Here is a 25,689-nt window from a genome sequence, read left to right on the forward strand (position 1 = left end):
GGAAAACCAGATAGCAAAACTATTTTACCTATTGGAATTGAACTTTCTCTCCTTCTCCGACGCCCCTGTGCTTACCCCACTTTTGTGAACCTAGGCTGTACCGTATTAACAGGAGACGTTCAAGCACTAGGACCAAGCGGAAGACGACTGCTCAAACTGAAGCATGTTTTTCCTTTAGACCGCCCACAAGCCAATCGATTGACGCTTCTGTTTTCTTGCTAACGCGTGATTGGCCGTCCATGCTGTCACTCCATTGTTTTCTATCTATTTAATTGTCCGCCATCCAAGTGTCTCAGTTCGCCACTGCTGCCACACTGTGGCGAAAACAAGTATTGCAACCCAGCATCTTCATATGGGTTTCCTTTGCTCAAAGAGAATGAATAGATTTCCAAAAGAACAATAGTTGGGGGGGGGGGGGCACTATTCCTAGTAGTACTCGTCCCCAATATTGTCCAGGGTGCCATACATAAAAACAAGAGTGTCCAAATGGCAGCCTGGGGACCATTTGACGCCCCCAGAGAATGAAATATTAAACATTATAATGGGGCATTAAGACAACACTTTAAAAAACAGATGTTTGAACTACTTGAAAAAGATATTACAGCAAAAAATATTAATAATTGAAATACATTTCTTGACCTAAACCAGGGGTCTCAAACTCAATTTACCTTGATGAATAAACTTTGCTTTGGTTTCAATTTTCAACAAGAAAAGCTCTGATAAAACATTCCACTGTTCTCAAATATCTTCAGTTTTATTTTTCTACACAAAATAAGATTTTGTGTTGAAAATCAATCAATCAGTAATAAATAAAAATAATAATAAAAATAAGAAACCACATATAGTTGGTGGGTAGACAAATTATTTTTTTTTTCAGATTAAAATGAACAAAGCATTATTAGAGCCCTGTAGACATGACAAAACACGACTATAGTCACATTTATACTTTATTTACAACATATTGCGCAGCTGCAGGGTCTTGAGACACATGCTAACTCGCAAACTAGAGAGCTAGCCACCTAAACGGTAGCCTCCAAGTTATTTCCTTTCAACTTAAAAAAGCCAAAAACTTACCACTTCCACACGGATAGGGAGGATAACTATTAGCAGTTATTTAACCTTTAACATGAATTATTAATCAAATGTAATATTTTTTTCTGGGTACATGATACCATACAGCATCCATATCAAACTTGCGCGGGCCGCATTAACATTAAACTTTCATATCAAGGCAGGGGCCCTCAAACTAGTGTCGTGCGGGCCACATTTGGCCCACGGGCCGCATGTTTGAGACCCCTGACCTAACCGGTAGCCTTCAAGTTATTTCCTTTAAACTTAAAAAAGCCAAAAACGTACCACTTCCACACGGATAGGGAGGATAACTATTAACAGTTATTTAACCTTTAACATGAACATTAATCAAAAGTAATAATATTTTCTGGGTACATGATACCATACAGCATCCATATCAAACTTGCGCGGGCCACACTAACATTAAACTTTCATGTCAAGGCGGGGGCCCTCAAACTAGTGTCCCGCGGGCCACGTGTTTGAGACCTCTGACCTAAACTGTTCTTCTGCAGAAAAAAGTTTGTCCTACAAATATGAGACCAACATAGAAGAAATGTCATATTCCAAATCTCGACTGTCTGACAGAGGAGTCTATTGATCAGCACGTAGCAATAAGGTCACCGCCCACTGAACCACTGAACCATTTCCCCGATGGATGGTCAGTCAGTGTATGATAGGCCCGGGCCTTGCGTGTCCTTTTCACCCCCCACATCACATGAACTCCACATGAACCCCTCACACGCAAGCCATGACCGGGTCACCTGACGGTCAATGATAGGACGCCATGACAACAGTACTTCATGACTTTATTAATAATATGCTTTCCAAATAATAATAAAAAAAACATTAAAATAACATGTTTCATCCATGTTAACAACTTGCATCATATGGCCACATGGTGGCATTCCAATGCCGAGTTCTTCTTTTAAAAATACCAAAACAGAGTCAACTCTAGTTGGTTTGTAGCGTTGACGGCATATTGACGATGCCACTTACTCACACCCCAGTGAAAAAAAAAAAGACCCTTTATAAATACAGGCAACCCTGTCTCCTTGTCACAGACACACCCTGCCCCCCTTCCCCCGATCTACATTTGGACTCTCAAGTTTTTTGTTTTTTTTTTGCTTTTTCTTTGTATTGTAAAGCTGCACACTTTCCTATGATGCATCGACTGCGTTTGGGCCGAGGGAGGAAAGCACAGGAAAACAAAATTACTGTTTGTTTTTTTTTCTTCTTCTGTTTTTAGCTTAACAGCTCCCTGAACAAAAGTGTGGCGTCCTCGCTCTGGTCCAGTTATTGTGACTGGAGGCAGACAGTGATTATGGTGAGGTCATCCAGCAAAACATCTGCGACACCTGCTTCTCGGTGGTGCTCAGCTGTCATCGCATATGAAAAAAAATACAAAAAAACATACAGGGAACAACACACCCCAAACAGTTTCATTCATTCATTTTCTACCGCTTTTTCCTCACGAGGGTCGCAGGGGTGCTGGAGCCTATCCCAGCTGTCTTCGGGCGAGAGGCGGGGTACACCCTGGACTGGTGGCCAGCCAATCCCAGGGCACATATAGACAAACAACCATTCACACTCACATTCATACCTATGGACAATTTGGAGTCACTAATTAACCTAGCATGTTTTTGGAATGTGGGAGGAAACCGGAGTACCCGGAAAAAACCCACGCATGCACGGGGAGAACATGCAAACTCCACACAGAGATGGCCGAGGGTGGGGAAAGACAAAATAAGAAGCCAAAAAGTTACCACTTCCACACAAAATAGGAGGAGAACTCATTCATTCATCCATTTTCTACCGCTTATCCTCACAATGGTCGCGGGGGTGCTGGAGCCTATCCCAGCTGTCTTGGGGCGTGAGGCGGGGTAAACCCTGGACTGGTGGCCAGCCAATCACAGGGCACATATAGACAAACAACCATTCACACTCACATTCATACCTATGGACAATTTGGAGTGGCTAATTAACCTAGCATGTTTTTGGAATGTGGGAGGAAACCGGAGTACCCGGAGAAAACCCACGCATGCACGGGGAGAACATGCAAACTCCACACAGAGATGGCCGAGGGTGGAATTGAACCCAGGTCTCCTAGCCGTGAGGCCTGTGTGCTAACCACCCGTCCGCCTTGCAGCCCTGTTTCAGTATATTTTTCATCAAAATAGTAGTCATGCCAAAATGTTGTGCTGCTGCTGGATGTTCACAGTATCCGAGTGATACTGTCGTGGGGGTGCTGGAGCCTATCCCAGCTGTCTTGGGGCGAGAGGCGGGATACACCCTGGACTGGTGGCCAGCCAATCACAGGGCACATATAGACAAACAACCATTCACACTCACATTCATACCTATGGACAATTTGGAGTGGCTAATTAACCTAGCATGTTTTTGGAATGTGGGAGGAAACCGGAGTACCCGGAGAAAACCCACGCATGCACGGGGAGAACATGCAAACTCCACACAGAGATGGTTCCGAGGGTGGAATTGAACCCTGGTCTCCTAGCTGTGAGGTCTGCGCGCTAACCACTAGACCGCCGTGTCGCTCCACCCCAAAACAGTTTAGGCCTGAAAAATAGCTTGTTTGCGGGTGATGAAACATGCCAAAAATACACAAATTAAATAAAAGTTGGCAAAAAAACCCCAAAAAAACTAATAATATATTGCATGTAGATATTGTATAAAATCCTTAAAAATACAGTTTTAGGTAACCATTAAGTACTGAAGTCGTCACAGCCAAAAGTGCAGAGGTCCATAAATAAAACATGTGGGTAGACAGTGGGCTTCTTTTGGGTGCCCCCCCCTTCAATGACCCAACTCACCGCCACAACCGGCTAAATGAGTACAAAGGTCACAAGGTCAGAGTTCATGAACTAGGACGTACACGCTTGGGTTCTTGTCTGCTCACACAACCGAGCAGACAAACAAGAGGGAGTGAGAGGTTGCGTTGACAAAAAAGAGGCACACCGAGGTGGCAGGTCCGGGTGCGACTCCAGGTGTGTGTCTGTGTGTGTGTATGTGTGTGTGTGTGTGTGTGTTGAAATCATTGTCCTCACACAGCGTTTACAAAGGGGACAGCGTACAAATGTATTAAAGCTAACATAAACGTCAGAATAAATACACAAAAGGCAGAGGGCTCGTTCCTTGAAGGTGTGTGTGTGTGTGTGTGTGTGTGTGTGTGTGTGTGTACCATGGCGGGCTGCTGTGTGAGTCGTGCACAGAAACCGGTCTCAAAAAGCATCACTTCAAAATGCGTTGAATGACACAGCACAAAACACACAGGAAGTCATTATTATTATTATTATTCACTAATATTTTTTTTAACTATGCTTATTTGGGTCCTAAAATCAGAGATATCTTACTTAAAATGAGGAACAAAATGATGACGGTGATTCAATTCCTGATTAGACTGCGAACCAGTTGTGAGCTTATCCAAAATTTTTGACATTTATAGAAATATTTATTTTTTTGATACTGATTTCAGATATTTAACCGTGCGGCAACACTGTTAAATGATCAGAGCGTTTATCTAACTGGGATTTATTAAATGACCTACTTGCCTACATTTAAATATGAATATAAATTTGGTATTTTTTGTCAATTTTCCCACATTTTTCCACATTAAAAACACACCCATAAGCTAACATGTCCGTTTTGGAGAATCAAAACCCTGAAAAAGCGATTCCTCTGTTCATTAGTATAGTGAGATATTACATGTAAAATGACGTCTACGTTATTTTTCAAATGGCCCATAAAAGGGGCCCCGGGCTTGTTCCTTTTGCTGCGGCAATTGAGACGACCCCAAGGATGGCCAGCCAATCTTTACAATCATTCGGATCGGATAGCAGCTTAGGTACGCTAGTAAACAAACCCCTTGGAGACATGTTTTATACTTATAAGCTTTTGTTTTGTTAAGAGGGATGATTAAGGATGTCCGATAATTAATTAACGGCCTGATATCAGCATTGAGACTTGGACAGTTTTTCGGTTTTCTGCCAAAAAAAAAGCCAATATGAGACATAACTTGTCAGGATATTTGGTGAGGAGTTTTTCAAATCCAACTTAGTTTGAGTCCGTCTTACTTTTTACTTTGAAAGTTACATTTGGGAAAATAACAGGTATAAAAAGATTAGGCATTGTTCTTGAAAACCAGGAAGTAATCCATATCTGCTTGAAAAAATATTCAAAAAACAAATGAAACATGTTTAAACTGAGAATCTCCACTTTTCTGTCCCATTTTGGGAACTAAAACCAACATTTCAGTGCAGAAGATAAGCCGAAACGCTTAAAAAAATATAAGTGTTATTAAAAATACTCATACTCATAGGCAGTCCTTTCACAGACTACTAATTGTTTTGTGGGCTTTTTAAGTGCAATTTTAGTCGTTTTTTTTTTTTTTAACAACATATGAACGTGCATCGTGTTCCACATCCTTACTGGCAAAGGGAGAACCCGGCCATTGTCTATCAATCAATCAATCAATCAACTTCCTGTCGATCTGCCATATTTACTGTTGTCTGATCGCTAGCAAAGAGTGTACAGAGCCTTTGATCTCCGTGTGTTAGCATGATGCTAACCATCGCACAGAAGGTTGGACTTAAGTGTACGGTGAGGTGCTTTACAGCCTTAAAACATTCATTCATTCATTTTCTACCAGCCAGCCAATCACAGGGCACATATAGACAAACAACCATTCACACTCACATTCATACCTATGGACAATTTGGAGTGGCTAATTAACCTAGCATGTTTTTGGAATGTGGGAGGAAACCGGAGTACCCGGAGAAAACCCACGCATGCACGGGGAGAACATGCAAACTCCACACAGAGATGCCCGAGCGGAGAATCGAACCCGAGTCTCCTAGCTGCGAGACCTGGAAAAACAGCAACAGAGTCAACTATAATGGGTAACATGAATGGAAAGATGACTGTAGGGGTGTTATTTCGTGTCAAGAGGGCTCTATAAAAATTCATTCATTTTCTACCGCTTATCCTCACGAGGGTCACGGGGGTGCTGGAGCCTATCCCAGCTGTCTTCGGGCGAGAGGCGGGGTACACCCTGGACTGGTGGCCAGCCAATCACAGGGCACATATAGACAAACAACCATTCACACTCACATTCATACCTATGGACAATTTGGAGTGGCTAATTAACCTAGCATGTTTTTGGAATGTGGGAGGAAACCGGAGTACCCGGAGAAAACTCCACACAAGAGATGGCAAAGTGTGGAATTGAACTTGGGTCTCCTAGCTGTGAGGTCTGCACGCTAACCACTCACCGTGCCGCCCGCCTTAAAACATATATAATGATACTAAAAACATATAGTTGGCTACTTCATAGTTTTCACTTTTTGTGGGATATTTTGGGAACCTATTTACTGTAAAGAAATATTTAGAAATAGGGAGTTCCTCTTGATTAGTTCGATCATTAGTTGATTAATGAGTTAATTAATTGTGATGAAAAGTGAAAAGTGCGGAGACTAGCTGGATGTTTATGTGACCTGAGTGCGCCTACGTTATCTCTCACATCCTCGCCGTATTTCCACAACCATAACACTGGTGACTGAAGCTTTAGGTTGGCTTCATGAAACCGGTTTATGTCATCACACTCACTTGAGTTTAAGAGCGAGATTATTGACGTGACGACGACTTAACACGTATGTCACACAGCAGCCCAGAACAACAGCTAATTCATATTGTGTGCAACCCCGCCCACCCCTAAAAAAGAAAACAACACCGATCTAGCAGGCAGAAAGCAAGTGATCACCAGTTAAAACATTCTACAGCCTCTACAGGGATGGCGACAAGAACGGACGCTACGTGGGAGGGTCGACAGCCTACAAGGACACTGAGGAAGAAAAAGGAAGCCATTAAGACAATACTGGATATTCCAGGCAGCCCATCCAAAGCGGAGCAGGGGATGTGGAACACCCACCCCACGCTGCAGAAAAGGCACTAGAGTGGGCTTGTTGCTGGGCGTAGAAAAATAAAAGCCATATACATTCATAGCTCACAGGGTCATTTAACCGCAAATCTGGGAGTAGAAACACAAATGCACTTGTAGAAAAATAAAATGTAAAAAAAGGGGAGGGGGGAGGGGAAAAGCGGGGCCCCTACTTTTCCTTATTTTTTTGGATTCCCGGGAGACGAGTATGGCTACTTTTTTTTTTTTCGTTTGTTTGTTTTAAAAACCCAGCCCACCTTTTGAACGCCACCGGAAGGCAATTCAGGAGCGCAGGCGGCCAGCAGTGGAGCCCTTTGGTGCACGCCGACATGGGAGGGTGCAGACGATGGGATGGAGTTAGTGGGGGAAGAGGAGGAGGGCGGCTGGCGGGAGGTCACAGCTCAGCTTTCAGTGCAAGGGGGGGGGGGGAAATAAAAAATAAACGTGTGTTCCGATGTGGGGACAGCAGAGACGTGTCATCAAAGACGTACAGCGTGAAGATGGGGGGGTGGAGTGATCTGCCGCCCAGTAAGGCGTGTGAATGGGGGCTCGGTGAAAAGGGGAGCAACACGAGTGCCAATAGGGGGTAAAATGAGGTGCATTCCACAGGTCTTCGCTTCCAAAAGACGTGGGGAGACAAATCTTGCTGATGGGAGTTTACTTCCTGCGGCGCTTCGTTCTTCAACCCCGTCACCCTCCTCTTCCTCCAGTTTACTGCTCCTCCTCTGCCGGCGTCACGTGAAGGTGCAGCATCATCTTCATGTGTGTGCTTTTTATTGTTCCTGCGCGCGTGTGTGTGTGTGGTTTTGTTCAGTGATTCAGTCTGGCCTCTGGTCTCTGGTCTCTGGTCTCCTCGAGGAGAAGCGGCGGCGACCTTCTTCCGTCGTCCACGCCCACTTGCTGTCACGTGGCCGTCGCCTCCAGGTAGCTCTGTAGTTTACGGACGGTGGACTCGTCCAGGGAAAAGAGGTCAAAGTCAAAGGTGGTGTTGGTGACGTTGAAGTGGCCCGTCTCCTCAATCAGATTGACAATCTGAAGACACAAAGAGAGATGTATTTATTATGGATTTATTGATTTCAGGCTTATATTTGGCCATCTATTCCATCGACAGTCACAGTGTTTGGTGAAGATCGCACGCCGCTCTTCCTCCTCTCCACACAAATAACTTTCGCAGCTTCAATGTTACTACAACGACAGGTCAGTTCAATACGTTACTTTTATGTGGACGTCGCCGGTGGCCATTGTTTATTACCACACCGGAAGCTAGCTTGTCAAAGAGAAAAGAGAGTTATGTTTATGTAGAGAATGGCATATTTTACCTAGGAGAGCTATCAATGAATCAAGCCGGGCTTACTTACATCGCTCAAAAAGGTGAGATGTTCTCCTGGAATTGAACTGTTTCAGAATAGCAAATGTGTGGATGTGTGTGTTCAAGTTGCAGATGAACTCCAAAATGACAGTTTGTCTAGTTGGGCGGATTTTATTTTTCCAATTTTGCAGCAATTTGTGACATGAAATGGTAATGGTTTTATTTCATTTGAACATGCATCAGATTATACTTGAATGCATCATATGAATGCATCACATAATCAGTTCACAGTTCCACATGTCCAAAAGGAGTAGGAAGATGGAGAGATAGACAGATGGATGGAGAGATGGATGGATGGATGGATGGAGAGATAGATGGATGGATGGATGGAGAGATAGATGGATGAGAGATGGATAGATAGATGGATGGATGGAGAGATAGAGAGATGGAGAGATGGAGAGATGGAGAGATAGATGCATGGAGAGATGGATAGATAGATGGATGGATCGATAGATGGATGGATGGAGAGATGGATATATGGAGAGATGGATGGATGGAGAGATAGATAGATGGAGAGATGGATGGATGGATGGAGAGATGGATGAGAGATGGATGGATGAGAGATGGATGGATGGAGAGATAGATGGATGGAGAGATGGATGGATGGATGGATGGAGAGATAGATGGATGGATGGATAAAGAGATAGATGGATGGATGGATGATGGAGAGATAGATGGATGGATGGATGGATGGAGAGATAGATGGAGAGATAGATGGATGGAGAGATAGATGGAGAGATAGATGGATGGAGAGATAGATGGATGGATGGATGGAGAGATAGATAGATGGATGGATGGAGAGATAGATGGATGGAGAGATGAGAGATGGATGGATGGAGAGATGGATAGATGGATGATGGATGGATGAGAGATGGATGGATGGATGGATGGATGGAGAGATGGATAGATGGATGGAGAGATAGATGGATGGATGGAGAGATAGATAGATGGATGGATGGATGGAGAGATATAGATGGATGGATGGATGGAGAGATATAGATGGATGGAGAGATGGATGGATGGATGGAGAGATGATGGATGGATGGAGATATAGATATAGATGGATGGATGGAGAGATAGATAGATAGATGGATGGAGAGATAGATAGATAGATAGATAGATGGAGAGATAGATAGATGGATGGATGGAGAGATAGATAGATGGATGGATGGAGAGATAGATAGATGGATGGATGGAGAGATAGATAGATGGATGGATGGAGAGATAGATAGATGGATGGATGGAGAGATAGATAGATAGATGGATGGAGAGATAGATAGATAGATGGATGGAGAGATAGATAGATAGATAGATGGATGGAGAGATAGATAGATGGATGGATGGAGAGATAGATAGATGGATGGATGGAGAGATAGATAGATGGATGGATGGAGAGATAGATAGATAGATAGATGGATGGAGAGATAGATAGATATAAAAAGTGGTGATGTAAAAACATGGCTACTGTGGAGTGTCTGTGGTGTAAAGACTGGCATAGCAATGTAATATTGGTCCGTGTGGCAACACCTACCTTGTTCCTCCCATAGACTTATTGATGCACGTGTGAGGTCGTGGTGACATTTTGGAACATTTTTGGTTAGTGGTGTTTTTTTTTTACATTTTTCCAATGTAAAAAAAAAACGTGCCGTGGCTCAAAAAAGGTTGAAAATCACTGATATAAAGAACTTGGATAAAGAAAATGAAAGTACGAGTGAATAGAAAGATATGAAGACATACCTGCTGCAGGACGTTACGTTCCCTTAAAGCCATCAGTCTGCGATGGAGGTCAACTAATTCTTCCGTGTAGGCCTTGACAAGAGGGAGACAGTCATGATTTTTGACATTGCTGTTGAAGCTTTTGAATTTTTTCTCTATGGTCCAGTATAGGGATACACTGTACGGATAAGGGCTCACAGTTTAAATCAAAGATCTCGACATAATTTTCCGACACCAACAAGGTCCATCTGTTAGACGTTTAAGAGCACTGAACAGTTTCAACAACAGAAGATGATGTTTGGCTTCAAGGGTTCATTGGCAGTCCGTCAAACCCATGTGGGATCCATTCATCGGTCATTATCTTTAATCTACTTTAATTGAACTACTGTAAGTTCAAACGCGCCGTGTGTATGAATTGAAGCATAAAAAAGTTTGATTTACCCTTCCTACCTTGTCGTATCCCTTCTTCAACACCTTATCGGAACGGAATGAAGAGTCTGGACTCTTTCTGCCGGACACCTGCACTCACACAGAAAAAGAGAGATGAAATAAAGATAAAAGATTACGGAAGATAAAAGATGGAGGTTGTGATTGCGGAAATTCTGCAGGCCTCAAAAGGTTGCAACTTGGATGGCACCTTGGCAAATAAATGTGTAAAAATGTCTGTTGCGTTTTATATGAGTCATCTCTGGGAAAAGTACTGTAATCACAACTGCATGCTTATTACTAAAAGTTTTTTTTTAGTAAAAAAAAAAAAAACAAAAAAAACAAAGCCAAGTGAATCCACATGCTGGTGTGGAATAGTGCTACTTCAACACAAAAGATGTATTTTATAAATTCCGTTTCCATTGTTCGGAACTAAATTGCCTTAAGTCATGCACTAAAGGCTCAAGTCAATATGTCAGTGACAGGAAGGCCCAAAACGGGGTCTCACTTTGTTATTGGAGGAGCTGTGTTTCTGTGGGGGCGGTGCGGGGTCTCGACTGGGGCGGTGCGAGCCGTCACTGCTGTCACTCTCGCTGTCCAGGCTAAGTCTGACAGGGGTGGGGGGGAAGAGGGACAAGGTCAGGGGTCAATCCCACACAGACTGACACAATGTAATACTGCATGTGTGTGTGTGTCTTTCACTTGGAGTATGTGGATAAAATGCTAATAAAAATGTGGATATGAACCAAATTTTGTTGAATGTACACATTTGTTTGCCATTCAGTGGAATAATAACTGATTACCAGGAATTGATTAGCTGTCACCAACTGACTGCAACCAGTTTTGTGTTATTAGTGTCAACATTTCAGCTTTTTGTCTTTCAATTACGCAGCTTTGCTCCATGTTTTCCAATGTTTGTTCAATTGTGTTTCTACAGTGTGCCGTGGTTCAATAAGGCACGCCGACAAAGGGTCCTTGTGCCACAATTTGGACACACCTCATTGAGGGCTGAATGCCAATTTGTGAGCAACTACAATTGTAGATTATTTAGCTTGTCAGTGTTCCTCATCGGATGTGAACAATGGCAATGTTACTGCCTCTAGAACTAATCAATGTATAAGAACATTCGCTTTATTGCAAATGTTGATCCAAAATCAGATAATGTACTAAAACCTAGATTTAGTGCGGTACGCGCACCCCTAGGGTTTTTTTTTTAATTTAGTACTCTGTGTGTTCATGCATATTCATGGTAATGGTAATGGTTTTATTTCATTTGAACATGCATCAGATTACAATTGAATGCATCACATAATCAGTTCACAGTTCCACATGTCCAAAAGGAGTAGGAAGAAGCAAAGCTTATTAAATCCTACCCCTCCATCTGGTACTTTTACAATCAGTAACCGTTATATTTGTTCACTTCCTGCTTTCCGTAATACAGTATTTTTTAAATTTTGTAATTTATTGTCCCGTACAGAAGTACGAAGTAATATGACCATACAATGACATACCATAATAAGTGTCAATATAGTGATATATATAGCACATCATGACTGGTTCAAGACTCTTCATCCTTGTATTCAGCAAACATTGTTTCTTCAATGAACTCAAACATCAAAATACATACAGAGTACACATAATGAGTACATATTGGCAGGTCTATATTTCATGGAGAAACGTCTCACTGAAAACACTGACCGAGAGTCGCGGTTGGGGGGGTTCGTCTTAACAGGGGTCTCCTCCTCCGAGCTGCTGTCGTCATCGTCCGACTCCTCTGACTGGATTTCCTCCACCATGGATCGCAAGGGACCTGGGAGGAAGAAAATAATGTAATGTAAACTAATAGGAATTAGCATGCTAGTTAGCTCTAGTGGCTATGATTACCGTTGCATTAGGTGATGATTAAGCATTTTAACAGATATGATTATTATTATGAAACACTCAAATGCATCTCACTAAATAAGTTTAGTTGTGATTTGTGAGGGTACACTAAGTTGAATAGACCGTACCTTGTCCAGGTTTCTGTCCCGGCTCAAAGTCTGAGTCCGAGCTGGAGTCTGAGCTGGAACTCGAATTCGAAGGACTGGAAGGTGCCGACTGCTGCAGGAGAGGCACAAAGGGAGCAGAAACAACATTGATACGACAATTAAAAGCCGCCTTCCATCCGCTATCTCTCGCAACCCAGCTGGTCGAGGCAGATGGTCACCCCATACTGAGTCTTGGCTTTGTGTAAGCTTTCTTCTTGTGAGAAGGGGTCGATTTTTCCCTCTGCTACTGTAACAAAGTGATCTGTTATGTATATACTGCGTGAGGTCCTTTATGAAAATAATGTTTTGGTTTTATTTTTGTGGAGACGTAGCAGAAAAATTATGGATTATCAATTGTTGAAACATTTGGAAAGAATCTAGATCCACATATAAATGTGACCAAACTCTAATCATACCTCAGACTTTGAAGAGGCTTCATCCTCTGAATTTGACTCCTCAGACTCTGGAAGTTTTTTGGGCTCCTTCAAATCCTGTGTGTCATTTTTGCCTTTGGCCCAGCGACCTTTTTCCTTGGAGTGTTTCTTGTCTGCGTAGGGCTGGCTAGTAGCAGATGACGAGGATACGCGAGGAGAACCAGTGAAAGAACTACCAGCCTGGCCCTTTGGCCCCTCAGAGCCGCCCTTTTTCTGCTTCTTGGCACTAGGTTTGGGAGACTCCACAGTGGAGGGTCTTTTGCCAGGGGCTTTGGATTCTGCAGGACCCCCTCCTCCTCCACCGCCGCCGCCCCCACCGCTACCAGCCCCCCCTCCTTTCGGGGACATGCCCTCCATCTTTGACTCCTTCAGAGTGAGCTTCGGCTCCTTGAAGGCTGCCTTGGGTAGGACCTTGACGTCATCCTTCACTTTGATCTCTGATGGCTTTTTCGAAGACGAGGATGAGGAAGAGTCACGTCCGCTCTTGCTGCTTCCGTCTCTGTCGTTGTCCCCCTTTGATGTGGCTTTGCTCTCAGAGTCTTTTCGGGGTCTTTCACGGTGCTCCTTGGTCATTTTGTGCGGTTTGACCCCTTTGCTGCTGCCGCCGCCTCCTTCTTTGCTGGGTTCCTGGTAGACACATAAAGACACATAAATACACAGCATATTTGGAGAGCTTGCAACCAAAAGGCGCTAAATCCATTTTGACTGATTTCAAGAAAATCAATGATTTTTAATTACGCACATATAAATCTATTTGGTCATCAAGTCTATATTGCAAATGAAAGAGCTATCAATATAGGTCGTAAAAATGCATGCTATAAAAATCCTGCACACACCATGTATTTTATATAATTTTTTTTATTAATTTTTTTTCGGATTTAGCGCCTTTTGGCTGAAATAAATTTGAAGTCACCTTTAACTTCCTCAATGGCATTGTTGTAAAAGAATGTAAGGTGCTTTAATGTGCTATGCTAATAAAATAATTACAACACAGAAGCCAACATACAATACACCCCCCCACACACACACACGCACTCGTTCACCTTCACACATTACAGAAACAAAATGTTATAACCTACCACTAGTACACTGTTACTGATAAAATGTTGTTAAGATATTGTAGCACACATTAACACCATCCACATTCCATGATGATCAGCTTTAACACAATCAACATACCCAATCATACCCACATGAAAAATAACAATTTGCAGACAATAATAAAAATGTTATTAAAAGCAGTGCTCATATTTGACTGCACCATGAAGGTGACAGTGACAAAAATCATCTCATTACAAACTCTTTACATTGTATGTTTTTTAGTACAAGTAAAATAATGTTTCTCATGAAAGTTGGAGGTGTCAAGGTAGAGACATGCCTTTTATGGCGTAAAAAAAACTTCCATGTTACAGAATACTGTAAAAACACAATTTGTGGTCTCCTGAATTGCATAACATACTGTAACTATCATACGTGTACTTAATGTACACAAACAAAACAGGATGCGCACTGATACTGGCTTTCTGTATGTGCAGTGCCAATTGTATTCTTCTCTCTGATTGGTCGGATTATCAATAGCTGGGAAACTTGGGCCAATCAGAATAAAGAATAAAGAAAGGGATTTAGCTCCTTTTGGTTGAAATCTGAAATGGAAATAGCGCCTTTTGGTTGAAAGCATACATTTCACATCACTTTTTTTCATATTTTTAAAAATGATTTCAAGACCAAAATATGTGATTTGGATACACATGACAGAGGTCTCAAACTAATGAAAAACATGCAACTTAGTGACAATTGGATTTAGCAATTCGGATTTGGAAATACCGATCAAAACACTCAAAGCTGACCAAGCACAGTACAGACTGCCTAGGCTGAGTGTGCCCTTAACGTTATTAGGTTTCTTTTGTAGAACTGAGCTGCAGTCAATGCAGGGGATGTCCATGTTTGACTAATACTACACGCATGCTACTGCTAAACCACAGTTGGTAACAATTAGAGGCTTGAGTCAGCCTGCTTGTTAGGGTAGATTGGATGATTACAAACACACAACTAAGAAAATCTGCAGCTTTTCTCTCTGGAAATACCAAATAAAGACATGAATTATCGACAAAAGTTCTGCAGCCTTCAGGAGAAATTCAACTACCACATTTTTTTTTATTTGCATTTTCATTTGCCCCCCGTACCCTCCCCCATAAACTCGCTCTGTACATCAAAAGAGGGCGAAAGCTGAGTGCATGTGAAAATGAACAGTGGTGTCTTTGGCAGCATAACCAACCTTTGACACATGAGAGGTCTTGGTCTTCTTGGGATCTGAGAAGGCTGAGAGGGGGATGGTGGGGAGGATTGGGTAGTCTGGACTGGGCCTCGACACTGCTTCAGCCACCTCTGGAACCACCAATACCTAAAAAGAACAGACAGTGGTTGCAGGTTACCTGCGTCTACATCACAAACCATAGAATTAATACAATAATATGTGGGTTTTTTTGTGACTCAGACTCAAGAGTATTTAATTACCCCGTCGGTTGCTACTACCACAACTACTTTTTGCCTGAACATTCTGCTGAAAGTGGCGTCTACTTTGTTGAGCGGCCTCACCCCTCCAGCTTTGATCAGCTTTTTCCTGAAATCTTTGGTGGGGTTGTTGAAGGTGAGCTTCTCACAGCGAAGGTGGTTGACAGGAGGGTTTCCCTCCAAATTCAGGAAGAGGTCGTAGTTGAAACACACCTTTTTTGGCTCCTCCTAAACAATGTCCGTAGAATATAACATAAAAGTAATCATGTCAGTATAAGAGTTGGTAATAAAAATAATACTACCACCTTTTCCAGTGTAAAACACACCGGTGTTTATGACACACCCACAAAATTTAGAAAGGAAAAACAGATTTGTACGTATATAAGCTGCCCTGGACTGTTCGCTACTTATGTACACATCATAAAATGGCATCTTGTAGTGCGCACCAGTCCACCAGGACCAGGTAGCTCTTTGACAGAAGTCATTCATAAACAAGCTATAGAAAAAAAAAACTCACGACGAGCTTGTCAACTCATTGGAAGTCAATCACAGGAGGACATTCCTCAACATAACAGTCACAGTTTCGTCTCACAAAGAACGCTAAAATCATCACACAGCGACTTAACACCAAAAGGGAGCTACTGAATATACAATACATATAAAAACATGACTTTAAAAAAACTCTATTTTGTCACAGCAAAGCATTTCAACGGCTATGGCTGCCGGGGCGCTTTAATCTTTGGGCTCCTCTGACCTCCTCTGGTGGACAGGGGCAACATTGCAGTATACCAGCAGCCATAACCATGCTTTACTGGGATGAAATGGATTTCAGAAATGCAAAGTTGAAATCTATTTTTTTTTTAACTCGTATTGGTTGAGTGTTAAGTCGATGAGTGATGACAGTGAGTCAGACTGTTATACTGAGTAATGATCTCCTGCGATTTCCAGTGGGTTGACAAGCTTGTTGTGAGTTAACTCCTGATTGGCTCTTGCCAAAGAAAGAGCTACCGACTCAAGAGCGCAACAGTATATAAACAATTAGTAATGGTTCTGAAGTAAAGGAGATGTCATGTGATTAGAACATGGGATTAATTTAGCCGCACCGCTGCATAAGTAGCACCTTATACACATTATGCTAACCGGGAGGTGTTAGCCTTTAGAACCAAGGTGTGGCAAAAGTACTGGTTTAGACCAAACCTGCTTTTCTGAACTTGACATAAAAAGAAAACTGTTTCCATTAAGAAGGTTAACAACTTCATTTCATTAGCAAAGGTAGATCTCTCCTGCAAATCCTGAGCAAAAAACTAGTAAACGCAGTCTGTAATGGCTCTGTTTACACAGACCTGAAGAATTAGGACTATTGACTTTAAAACCAGACCATATGAAGTTAATAGTATATGAAAACGGATGCCCAAGTAAACACACCTAACATTGCTCTGCGGTTCGCTCCAACATTAAATTACAGTACATTTTATCTATAATTAATGACGGAATAAAAACATTGAAAACAAAGTGAATTGTACAAAAACAGACACGTTCTACAATATAATATTTGACACATTAGGACAAATTTGTAATAGTTCTTCATGGCCCAAATGTCCTCACCTTGTTTTTGAAGTAAACCTCAATAAGCATGAGGAAACCTGCGTAGCCTGACTCCTCCACTTTGTACGGAGGCTCCTTACATACTGGAAAAAATAAAAATAGACATAACTATTCGAGCAACAGTCGTCCGATAACTATTTCTAAGTCAGTGATTTTCAACCTTTTTTGAGCCACGGCACGTTTTTTTCTACATTGGAAAAATCTTGTGGCACACGATTAACCAAAAATGTAACAAAATGTCACCACGACCTCACACGTGCATCAATAAGTCTATGGGAGGAACAAGGTAGGTGTTGCCACACGGACCAATATTACATTGCTATGCCAGTCTTTACACCACAGACACTCCACAGTAGCCATGTTTTTACATCACCACTTTTTCTCTTTCCCAATGACCTTTCGGGAAACAATGGTATCCATGGAAAGGAATATTCTTGTCTCTTGTTTACATGCGCCACGAAAATCAAACAGAATAGTCAATAGGGCATGCCCAGTAAAACGCAAACATCAACATCAAATATCATGTGATGTTTTATATAGAAATATATTTTCTTTTTTAATAAAACTGCACTTGTGAATGGCGTATAGAAGGGTTTAGATTCTGTTCCACAGATGGCAGTAATGCATACGAAAGCTGCTTGCCAACCGCCAATAAACAACAGAAGAAGAAAAACACCACGAAGAAGAACGCACCCTGACAACTTTTCGTTTGAAAAATCGGATTGGTTAAAGGAATATTCAATTCTTTCCATTTGAGCAAATAAACCAAAGTGAATTGGAATATTTGGGTCCATGTATACTATTGACATAATGGCTATTGACATAATATTTGCAAATGATGATTAATAAATGTAAATTATAAAAAGTGATATTGGATAATTCCTCACGGCACACCTGACGGTTTCTCAAGGTGCACCAGTGTGCCGCGGCACAGTGGTTGAAAATCACTGTTCTCAGTGATACGTTGAGAATGTATCGGACATAAGAGACATAAGAGACGTAAGAGACATAAAACGCAAAAAGCAAAGAAAAGCATCAAATCATTAGAAAAAATAAATGTGGATATTATCAGAATATGTTGTGGCCATCATACCTCTCTTGGGTTTAGGGAAGCTCTCATGGAGGCGGAAGACAACCTTGTCTACAAAGTGCTGGATGTCGCCATTCTCTGGCCCTCGGACAAAAACCATCCAGTCGTGGGTGAAACCCTCTGATGTTACTTTCTTCCTTAGCTGAGCCCTGTGGCCCAACTCCAGCTTCACCTGCACCGTGCACTGAAAAGATGGGGTGATAAAAGACCAAACGTGAAGGAGGTGTCAACATTTGGGCCTTTGCACTTGGAAGAAAAGGAAGCACAAGGTCAGGATAGGAAGAAAACAGACCATGAGAACATGTAGGAGATGTTGTCCAAATCAAAACATGCCACCAACGCTCTACAATTTTTGCATATTTTAATAACCACAGCAAGGTCAAACAAATGTTTTATCTGGGGTCTTTTGTACATTTTAACTTGTGGCTTTCGCACTTGAGGCGACCTCACTAGGGTCGCAGGGGTATGCTGGAGCCTATCCCAGATGACTTATCGGCATCCTGGTTAATATGCACATCACATGATATGTAAATGAAGCACTTTTGGTGCTTTTGGAGGTTTTTCTCAGAAGGCTTTTGAGGCAGAACAGGTGATTTCCATGACATGTGTTCTTAGCTGTGTCTTTTTTTAGCCGTTTTTATATCTTTACAATGCACAGAAAAGAGAAAGACATACAGTCCAGTGTGTGTTTTTCTTTCATTTTCTTTTCTTAATTTATTTCAGACATACATACTATGTTACATTATTCTTTCTCACATATACACTTACAATAGCTATATATATATATAGTAAACCTCGGATATATCGGATTCAATTGTTCCCACTGGTTTTGTCCGATATAAGCGAAATCCGTTATATGCGTATACCGGAAAATGTCCGTTTTACGCATATATCGGATTTATATCCGGTATATGCGTAAATGGGATTTTATCCGTTATAAAAAGGCACTTCCTTGACTATGTTTCCAATGTACCTGGACTGGGCAATGAAAAGAGACGTAAGGTAATGAGAATTGAACTTTATTGGACTCTGAGCATAAGAAATTGTTAATTAAGCTAGGCCCTGTTACGCCCTACGTTAGGCAGGCCTACGTTATTTCCAATAGTGAGGTTAAGATCTCATTCACTGCTGTGCTAGTATTATTGACGTCACTCACTTTTATATTTGTCCTAAATCTGGAGCCAGGAGAAAGACACGATGCGGCCATCCGATATATGCCAGGGAAATTGGAACGGGACTGGAGATTTTGTCCGAAATAGGCGAAATCCGTTATATTATATATATCCGTTATATCAGATATTTGCAAATGAATTTTTATTGGAAATGCATTACAGAAAAATCTGTTCTTTTTTATCTGTCCGTTGTGAGCGAATTTCCGATATATCCGAGGTTTACTGTATATACATATACTATATATATACACATATACATACACACATATCTACATATATATAGACACATACATGCATACACACAACACCTCATTACTACACATGTCTGAAAAGGAGCAGGGAGAAGCGATAAGGATCGCGGATAATGGGCAAAAACTGTTTAAAACATTGCCAATATAGTTAATAAAGGTTTTATGATAGTGACAGTTTGACCCCACAACGGACTAATTGAATTTCCATGACTCTGTATGCGAAGGATGAACTCTAAATGTTGTATAAATTGGCAGCCTAGCAGTGTCCCGGTAGCGATTGCGCTCCACATTTGGAGGTTCCACTGTCATAGAAAGAATTGTGAATTTTCTTTGTTGAAGGTAGTAGCTCGATTCCCATGGGAGGCATGTGAATGGCGGCTGAATACACACAAGACGAGAAACTGGTGTCTCCCACTCCCAGTGGAACGGAATGGGAGTTGATTGGCTGCACAAGTCGGTAAGATCTCCAAAGATTTGTCCGGAGGGGAGCGAGAGAGAGAGAGAGAGAGAGAGAGAGAGAGAGAGAGAGAGAGAGCACATTGCTGCGATATCTTTCTCAGCCAAGAACGACAGCAAATGATACCATGCTGGTATGACAGAAGCATATGAGCAGGGGTGGGGGGAGTGTACGGTACGGTACATAGTGGAGTCAGAAGGCTATGTCATGTAGTGCAGCAAAGGGATAGGGAGTCAGTCGACACGATAAGCAACAGAAGGGCACTTGAAGTCCAAGGAAGGAGAGAAGAATGTAAGGATTTGGCTCCAGCAGCGAGTAGCTTGTGAACAGGGATTGAGTTGGGGGGTGTGGGGGGGGGGGGGGGGGGGGTCTGGGATTGAGATGAGCACTCTACTCTCTACTGACTATCACACAGCAACAACACACACATGCATGCATGCAAACACACACACACACACCTGGCACACTGCCTGCCCATTCTGTGGCAGTAATGCCCTCCCTAAAGTCCAGACTCCACCACACCCTAGCGTGGAGTCCCAGTACCCACCAGCGCCACCCTCATTCTGCTGATCTGCGACTAAGTGATTAGCTGTCACATCTTCCAAAATAATAACAATAATGACTCATTTATCCCGCAGCAAACTGCTTTGACAAATATACCGTAATTTCCGGACTATAGAGCGCACCTGATTATAATCCTTACCCGCTACATTTTTTAGAGGAAAACCGATTTTTGTACATACACACGCCGCAACTGTATATAAGCCGCATGTGCCCACATTAAAATATGTAAACATATTTACAAAGAAAGACGGTACACAGAGAGAGTTTTTAAGTTTTTATCATATAACTTAACAATAATAATAATAGAACTTTCTTCACAGCACGGCGGCACGGCGGTCGAGTGGTTAGCGCACAGACCTCACAGCAAGGAGACCAGAGTTCTATTCCACCCCCGCCCATCTCTGTGTGGAGTTTGCATGTTCTCCCCGTGCATGCGTGGGTGCAAAAACATGCTAGGTTAATTGGCGACTCCAAAAATTGTCCATAGGTATGAATGTGAGTGTGAATGGTTGTTTGTCTATATGTGCCCTGTGATTGGCTGGCCACCAGTCCAGGGTGTACCCCGCCTCTCGCCCGAAGACAGCTGGGATAGGCTCCAGCACCCCCGCGACCCTCGTGAGGATAAGCGGTAGAAAATGGATGGATGAATGAATGAATGAGTTATCCTATTTTGTGTGGAAGTGGTAACTTTTTGGCTTCTTATTTTGTCTTTCCCCACCCTCGGCCATCTCTGTGTGGAGTTTGCATGTTCTCCCCGTGCATGCGTGGGTTTTCTCCGGGTACTCCGGTTTCCTCCCACATTCCAAAAACATGCTAGGTTAATTGGCGACTCCAAATTGTCCATAGGTATGAATGTGAGTGTGAATGGTTGTTTGTCTATATGTGCCCTCTGATTGGCTGGCCACCAGTCCAAGGTGTACCCCGTTTCTCGCCCGAAAACAGCTGGGATAGGCTCCAGCACCCCCCGCGACCCTTGTGAGGAAAAAGCGGCAGAAAATGAATGAATGAACTTTCTTCACAAACGGTGCCTGTGTAACGCCGGCAGTAAAACGGTAGCAACATGGTAACAACACGCTAGCAACACAATAGCAACACAGCATAACAGGTCTGGTAAAAGAACATACTGGTAAAAAAATCACGGTAAGCCGTCTTCATCTCACCACCGATTCGTTTTTGCCAAGTTTACGTGCAGCAGCTCTGTTTCCTTCTTTATCGGAAATGCAAAGTTGAAATCTATTTTTTTAAAAACTCGTATCGGTTGAGTGTTAAGTCGATGAGTGATGAGTTTAGCAGCTCTGTTTCCTTCTTTATCGGAAATGCAGAGTTGAAATCTATTTTTTATACTCGTATTGGTTGAGTGTTAAGTCGATGAGTGATGAGTTTAGCCTCTCTGTTTCCTTCTTTATCGGACAGCTCGATTTGCTTTTAGCTTGAAAGCTGCGTCATATGCCTTTTCTTTTCGCATTTTTCCACGATGAGGGTATGTTCGCGCTAATTTAATTTATGCACAAGACAAGAAGTTGCAGTCTTCCTCGACGCATATATATTCCACCGGTCTTAATCTTAACCTTTTCTACTCGAGAGCCCCTGGCGGCCGTTAGAAAAATTACATAAATTGGTCGCATCACTGAATAAGCCGCAGGGTTGAAAGTTTGGGGGAAAAAAGCAGCGGCTTATAGTCCGGAATTTATGGTACTTATAAGTTATGAAAGACTTTCCACTCATCAATGAGATAAAGACGGAAAGCAAAAGAAAAGCAGAAAATTGGAAATAAGTGTTTGTGTGTGTTGGGGGGGGGGGGGGGGGGCACGACAAGCTACACGACCAATCATCCTGTCATTCCAACCGCAGTGCTCTCACACACGTCTCGTGACAGCCGTATGGTTTGCACAGTGATGTGAAACAGGATAACGGAACCAATGAAGAGCACGGAGAAGAAGCAAAACAAAACAGCGAGCAAACTGCTACCTTCTCACGTGGCTACAAAACATTTAGCTCACTGCCATTGTTGCAGAAGTGATCGACTAATCATCAAAAACGGTAGTCCAGATCGTATCACTATCAGTATTTCCCATACATTTCTTCATTAGTGATGGCTCGCTACAAATGCATCTGGACCGCAACAGATACAACACTGATTTTTTTTTTTTTAATTGCTTGTGCGTGTTAGAAGGTGCATAAACTCTGTTTTACCTGTCCACAAACAAACACTGAATCTCCACTTTGGTAGGAGTTTCACATCTTGGGCGAATGATGCAAATGAGCTAATATCATTTACAACCAACATTAGCAACCAACACCACAGATAAATCACAATCTTGTGGGAAACATACTGTACAGTATGTGGTATGGATCAATTATTTTGGTAAGCTTTTTATAACAATGACTCAAAAACTCCCCCAAAAATGTGTACCACCACTATTTTGCTGGGTGGAAATGAACCCAAAAAAAAAGTGTACGAGGATCATACTAATTGTACACTCTGAAATGAAAATTACGGGTTTTATCTCAAGCGAAGTTGACGACATGTTTTAAAAAAGACATTATTATAAAGCACTACAGTTCAACAGGCCTTTAAGCCCAGCCTAAATGACACATCCAAAGCTTTATTACATTATCTTTTGAGTGTACGATGGCCCTCTACAGTCTTTGCCAGCTTTCCACAGCATGCTGCTGACTCCACTGAGCTTTACCCGCTCGCCCCAGGATTTTTGTTTTCCACTGCATACAGTGCCCGTCAGTGTAGCTTGGTTGTCATAGAAATATCGAAGGAAACTGCTGGTGCCGTCATCCTCGACGTGACATAAAAAATCTGGCATCTTGGAAAGCCTTCAAGATGAGTGTTGCCCCATCCAGCTCCCCCTGGAAGCCATTATCGGCAATCGGGCATAAGGAGGAATTATGGCATCTCCTAAATTCAACATATTGTGGTTTATACGTGCATCTTAAATGAGATGTCCAGTAAATTCAAAATGTGACAGCATCTTGGATTCACGTCTTACAGGGACACAACAATACAGGGATATTAGTCTTTCTATAAGTAATTCCAGCCGCTAATGGAAAAGATTAGGGTGTTCAATGTGTGCACCAATTAAGCATCACTCAACTTCCTGTTGGGTGTATCTGTGCATCTCCTGATTGCAATCGCATTTAGTGACATCATACCTGGTGTTACCCTAGGCAGGCAGGCACACAGAGACACATCTTTCGGGTGCTATACCATTGGTGGGCAAACTGCTACCCGGGGGCCACATTAGGCCATCCAGGCATGTTATTAAGATAAGATAAGATAAGATATGCCTTTATTCGTCCCTCAGTTGGGAAATTTGCATTGCACAGCAGCAAGACTACAGAATCAGTTAAGCAGTACAAAATACACAATATCGAAAAACAAACAATATAAACAACCCAAGTGTTAACAAAAACAACAGTTTTTCCCAGAGTTATATACAATACAGTATGTAGATAATATGAAACGAGATGAGATATATGACCAGTCTATACACTGAGATCTTGCTGGAGAGTTAACATGAGGCATTATGGGAATACTTCACATACGTAGAACTTAGTATATTGCATTTAGAGCCCACTTTGACATTTCCAGATTCCTTTCTATCCAAACAACACACACGATACAAAAATAATCTACTTATTGAACCATGTGAGCATACAAACAAAAATATACTCGCAATACCCATTCCACAAGGCATGCTGGTTAGCCTGTGATACTCTTTCTACCAACGTTTTTCAGCGTTTGTCGCATTTTTGCTCGATTCCAAACTATGTCGAGGTCATCAGAGAAGGAAACAATGTTGTAGTTTTCATAATTCATATTGTTATTGCAGCTGGACTACCCAGCATGCCTTGCGGGCATTCGGTAATAACAGTTTTAAGTTTGTTTAGCACTGAGTTGTTGATTTAAATGATGCGTTGTGTTTTCGTTTTGTTTCGTATATATAGACAGCCTCGTCAAAAAAAATGTCTTCACTCAATGTGGCCCACGAGTCGAAAAGCTTGCTCACCGCCGTCCTATGCCATACAAACCCATAGGTTGTAATGCATGTCTGGATGAAATTGCCATGGTATGTGTAATGGATGTAACTAATAAGGGTAATTACTATTGTTTCAATGATTAAGCACTGTGCAGTATACTTGGGAAAGGTGTGACAACAAACCACTCATTGTGTGTATTTTTGGACTGATTTGGCCAGTAAAAGCATGCCAATCAAGCATGAGTGAGGTTCAAGTTTTTCCACATTAAGATTTTCCTCCATACTGCAAAAAAAAAAAAGTGCACACGGGTTAACCATTAACTAAATGTTAGCAAATATGAGTATGATATTACAAAATAGCATGGTGGTAGTAGGGGTTTCTTTGCCCAGTATGGCAGGTTTCAGGCCACCACCCTGGCTAAGCAGCACGGCTAGGAAGGGACGAGCCTTTTCCCGGCGCCTTGTCGCGGCTCCTTAGCCTTTAGCCATCGGCCGACACTCCACTGGTAGGTGTACTAGCTTAGCTTAGCTGGGCACCACCGCCAGCCAAAAATGTTTTCCGGGTCATTTTTTAATTGAATTCGACTTTAAACCCAAGCAGAGGAGGATATATATACCGGGTGTGTGTATCTTTGTGTGCTCGTTTGTAGCTTCACCTATGCAGTGGTGCTGAATGGAGCGGCACAGTGAAGCTAGTTAGCGGTAAATGCCGATGTATGAGTGGCCAGCTAGCATAGCTCCAGAGCCAAACAACTACGACTTCTATAGCAGCAGGAGCGGCGTTTTTCCCCCCCCTCTTCCAGCGACTACAACCGAGGATTCATTCCTGCCCTGCCAGCGAGAAAGCCGCCGGTATTTTATTTTTTTTTTTTGCGCTAAAAGTTCAGAGTCCAAAAGGAACGAGAAAAGCCACGGTACCTGATTCTCCATGTTTTCTCTGGCCTCAGTGGTTGTTGTATTTATTTACAGCGGCGTTTTTGGAGCGTCTACCCTGCCTCGGCTCCTCATTGTGTGTCAATCCAGCCGAGAAGCGGAAGGCAGACGACTCCCCTCC

General features: G+C 42.3%; 1 protein-coding gene across 4 annotated transcripts; it reads right to left on the reverse strand.

Annotated features, from left to right (window-relative positions):
* Nucleotides 1-1,088: 1,088 nt before the first annotated feature.
* mllt1a (MLLT1 super elongation complex subunit a) lies at nt 1,089-25,689 on the reverse strand. 4 transcript variants are annotated; one of them, XM_058072918.2, is made up of 12 exons: nt 25,554-25,689; nt 18,203-18,383; nt 17,110-17,192; nt 15,589-15,732; nt 15,269-15,394; nt 12,976-13,620; nt 12,542-12,629; nt 12,231-12,342; nt 11,041-11,140; nt 10,557-10,625; nt 10,128-10,199; nt 1,089-8,053 (listed from the first exon to the last, which is right to left on the reverse strand). In XM_058072918.2, the coding sequence occupies exons 1-12, from the start codon at nt 25,563-25,565 to the stop codon at nt 7,925-7,927; spliced, it is 1,761 nt and encodes a 586-aa protein (XP_057928901.2). In that variant the 5' UTR covers nt 25,566-25,689; the 3' UTR covers nt 1,089-7,924. The 4 variants fall into 4 exon arrangements, with proteins under 4 accessions (XP_057928901.2, XP_078646064.1, XP_078646065.1 ...); XM_078789938.1 differs by having other exon boundaries at nt 10,548-10,625; XM_078789939.1 differs by having other exon boundaries at nt 12,542-12,632.

The sequence above is a fragment of the Doryrhamphus excisus genome, linkage group LG4 (genome assembly GCF_037039965.1).
Source record: "Doryrhamphus excisus strain RoL-2023G ecotype Guam linkage group LG4, RoL_Dexc_Guam_v1.1, whole genome shotgun sequence".
Taxonomy (NCBI): Eukaryota; Metazoa; Chordata; class Actinopteri; order Syngnathiformes; family Syngnathidae; genus Doryrhamphus; species Doryrhamphus excisus.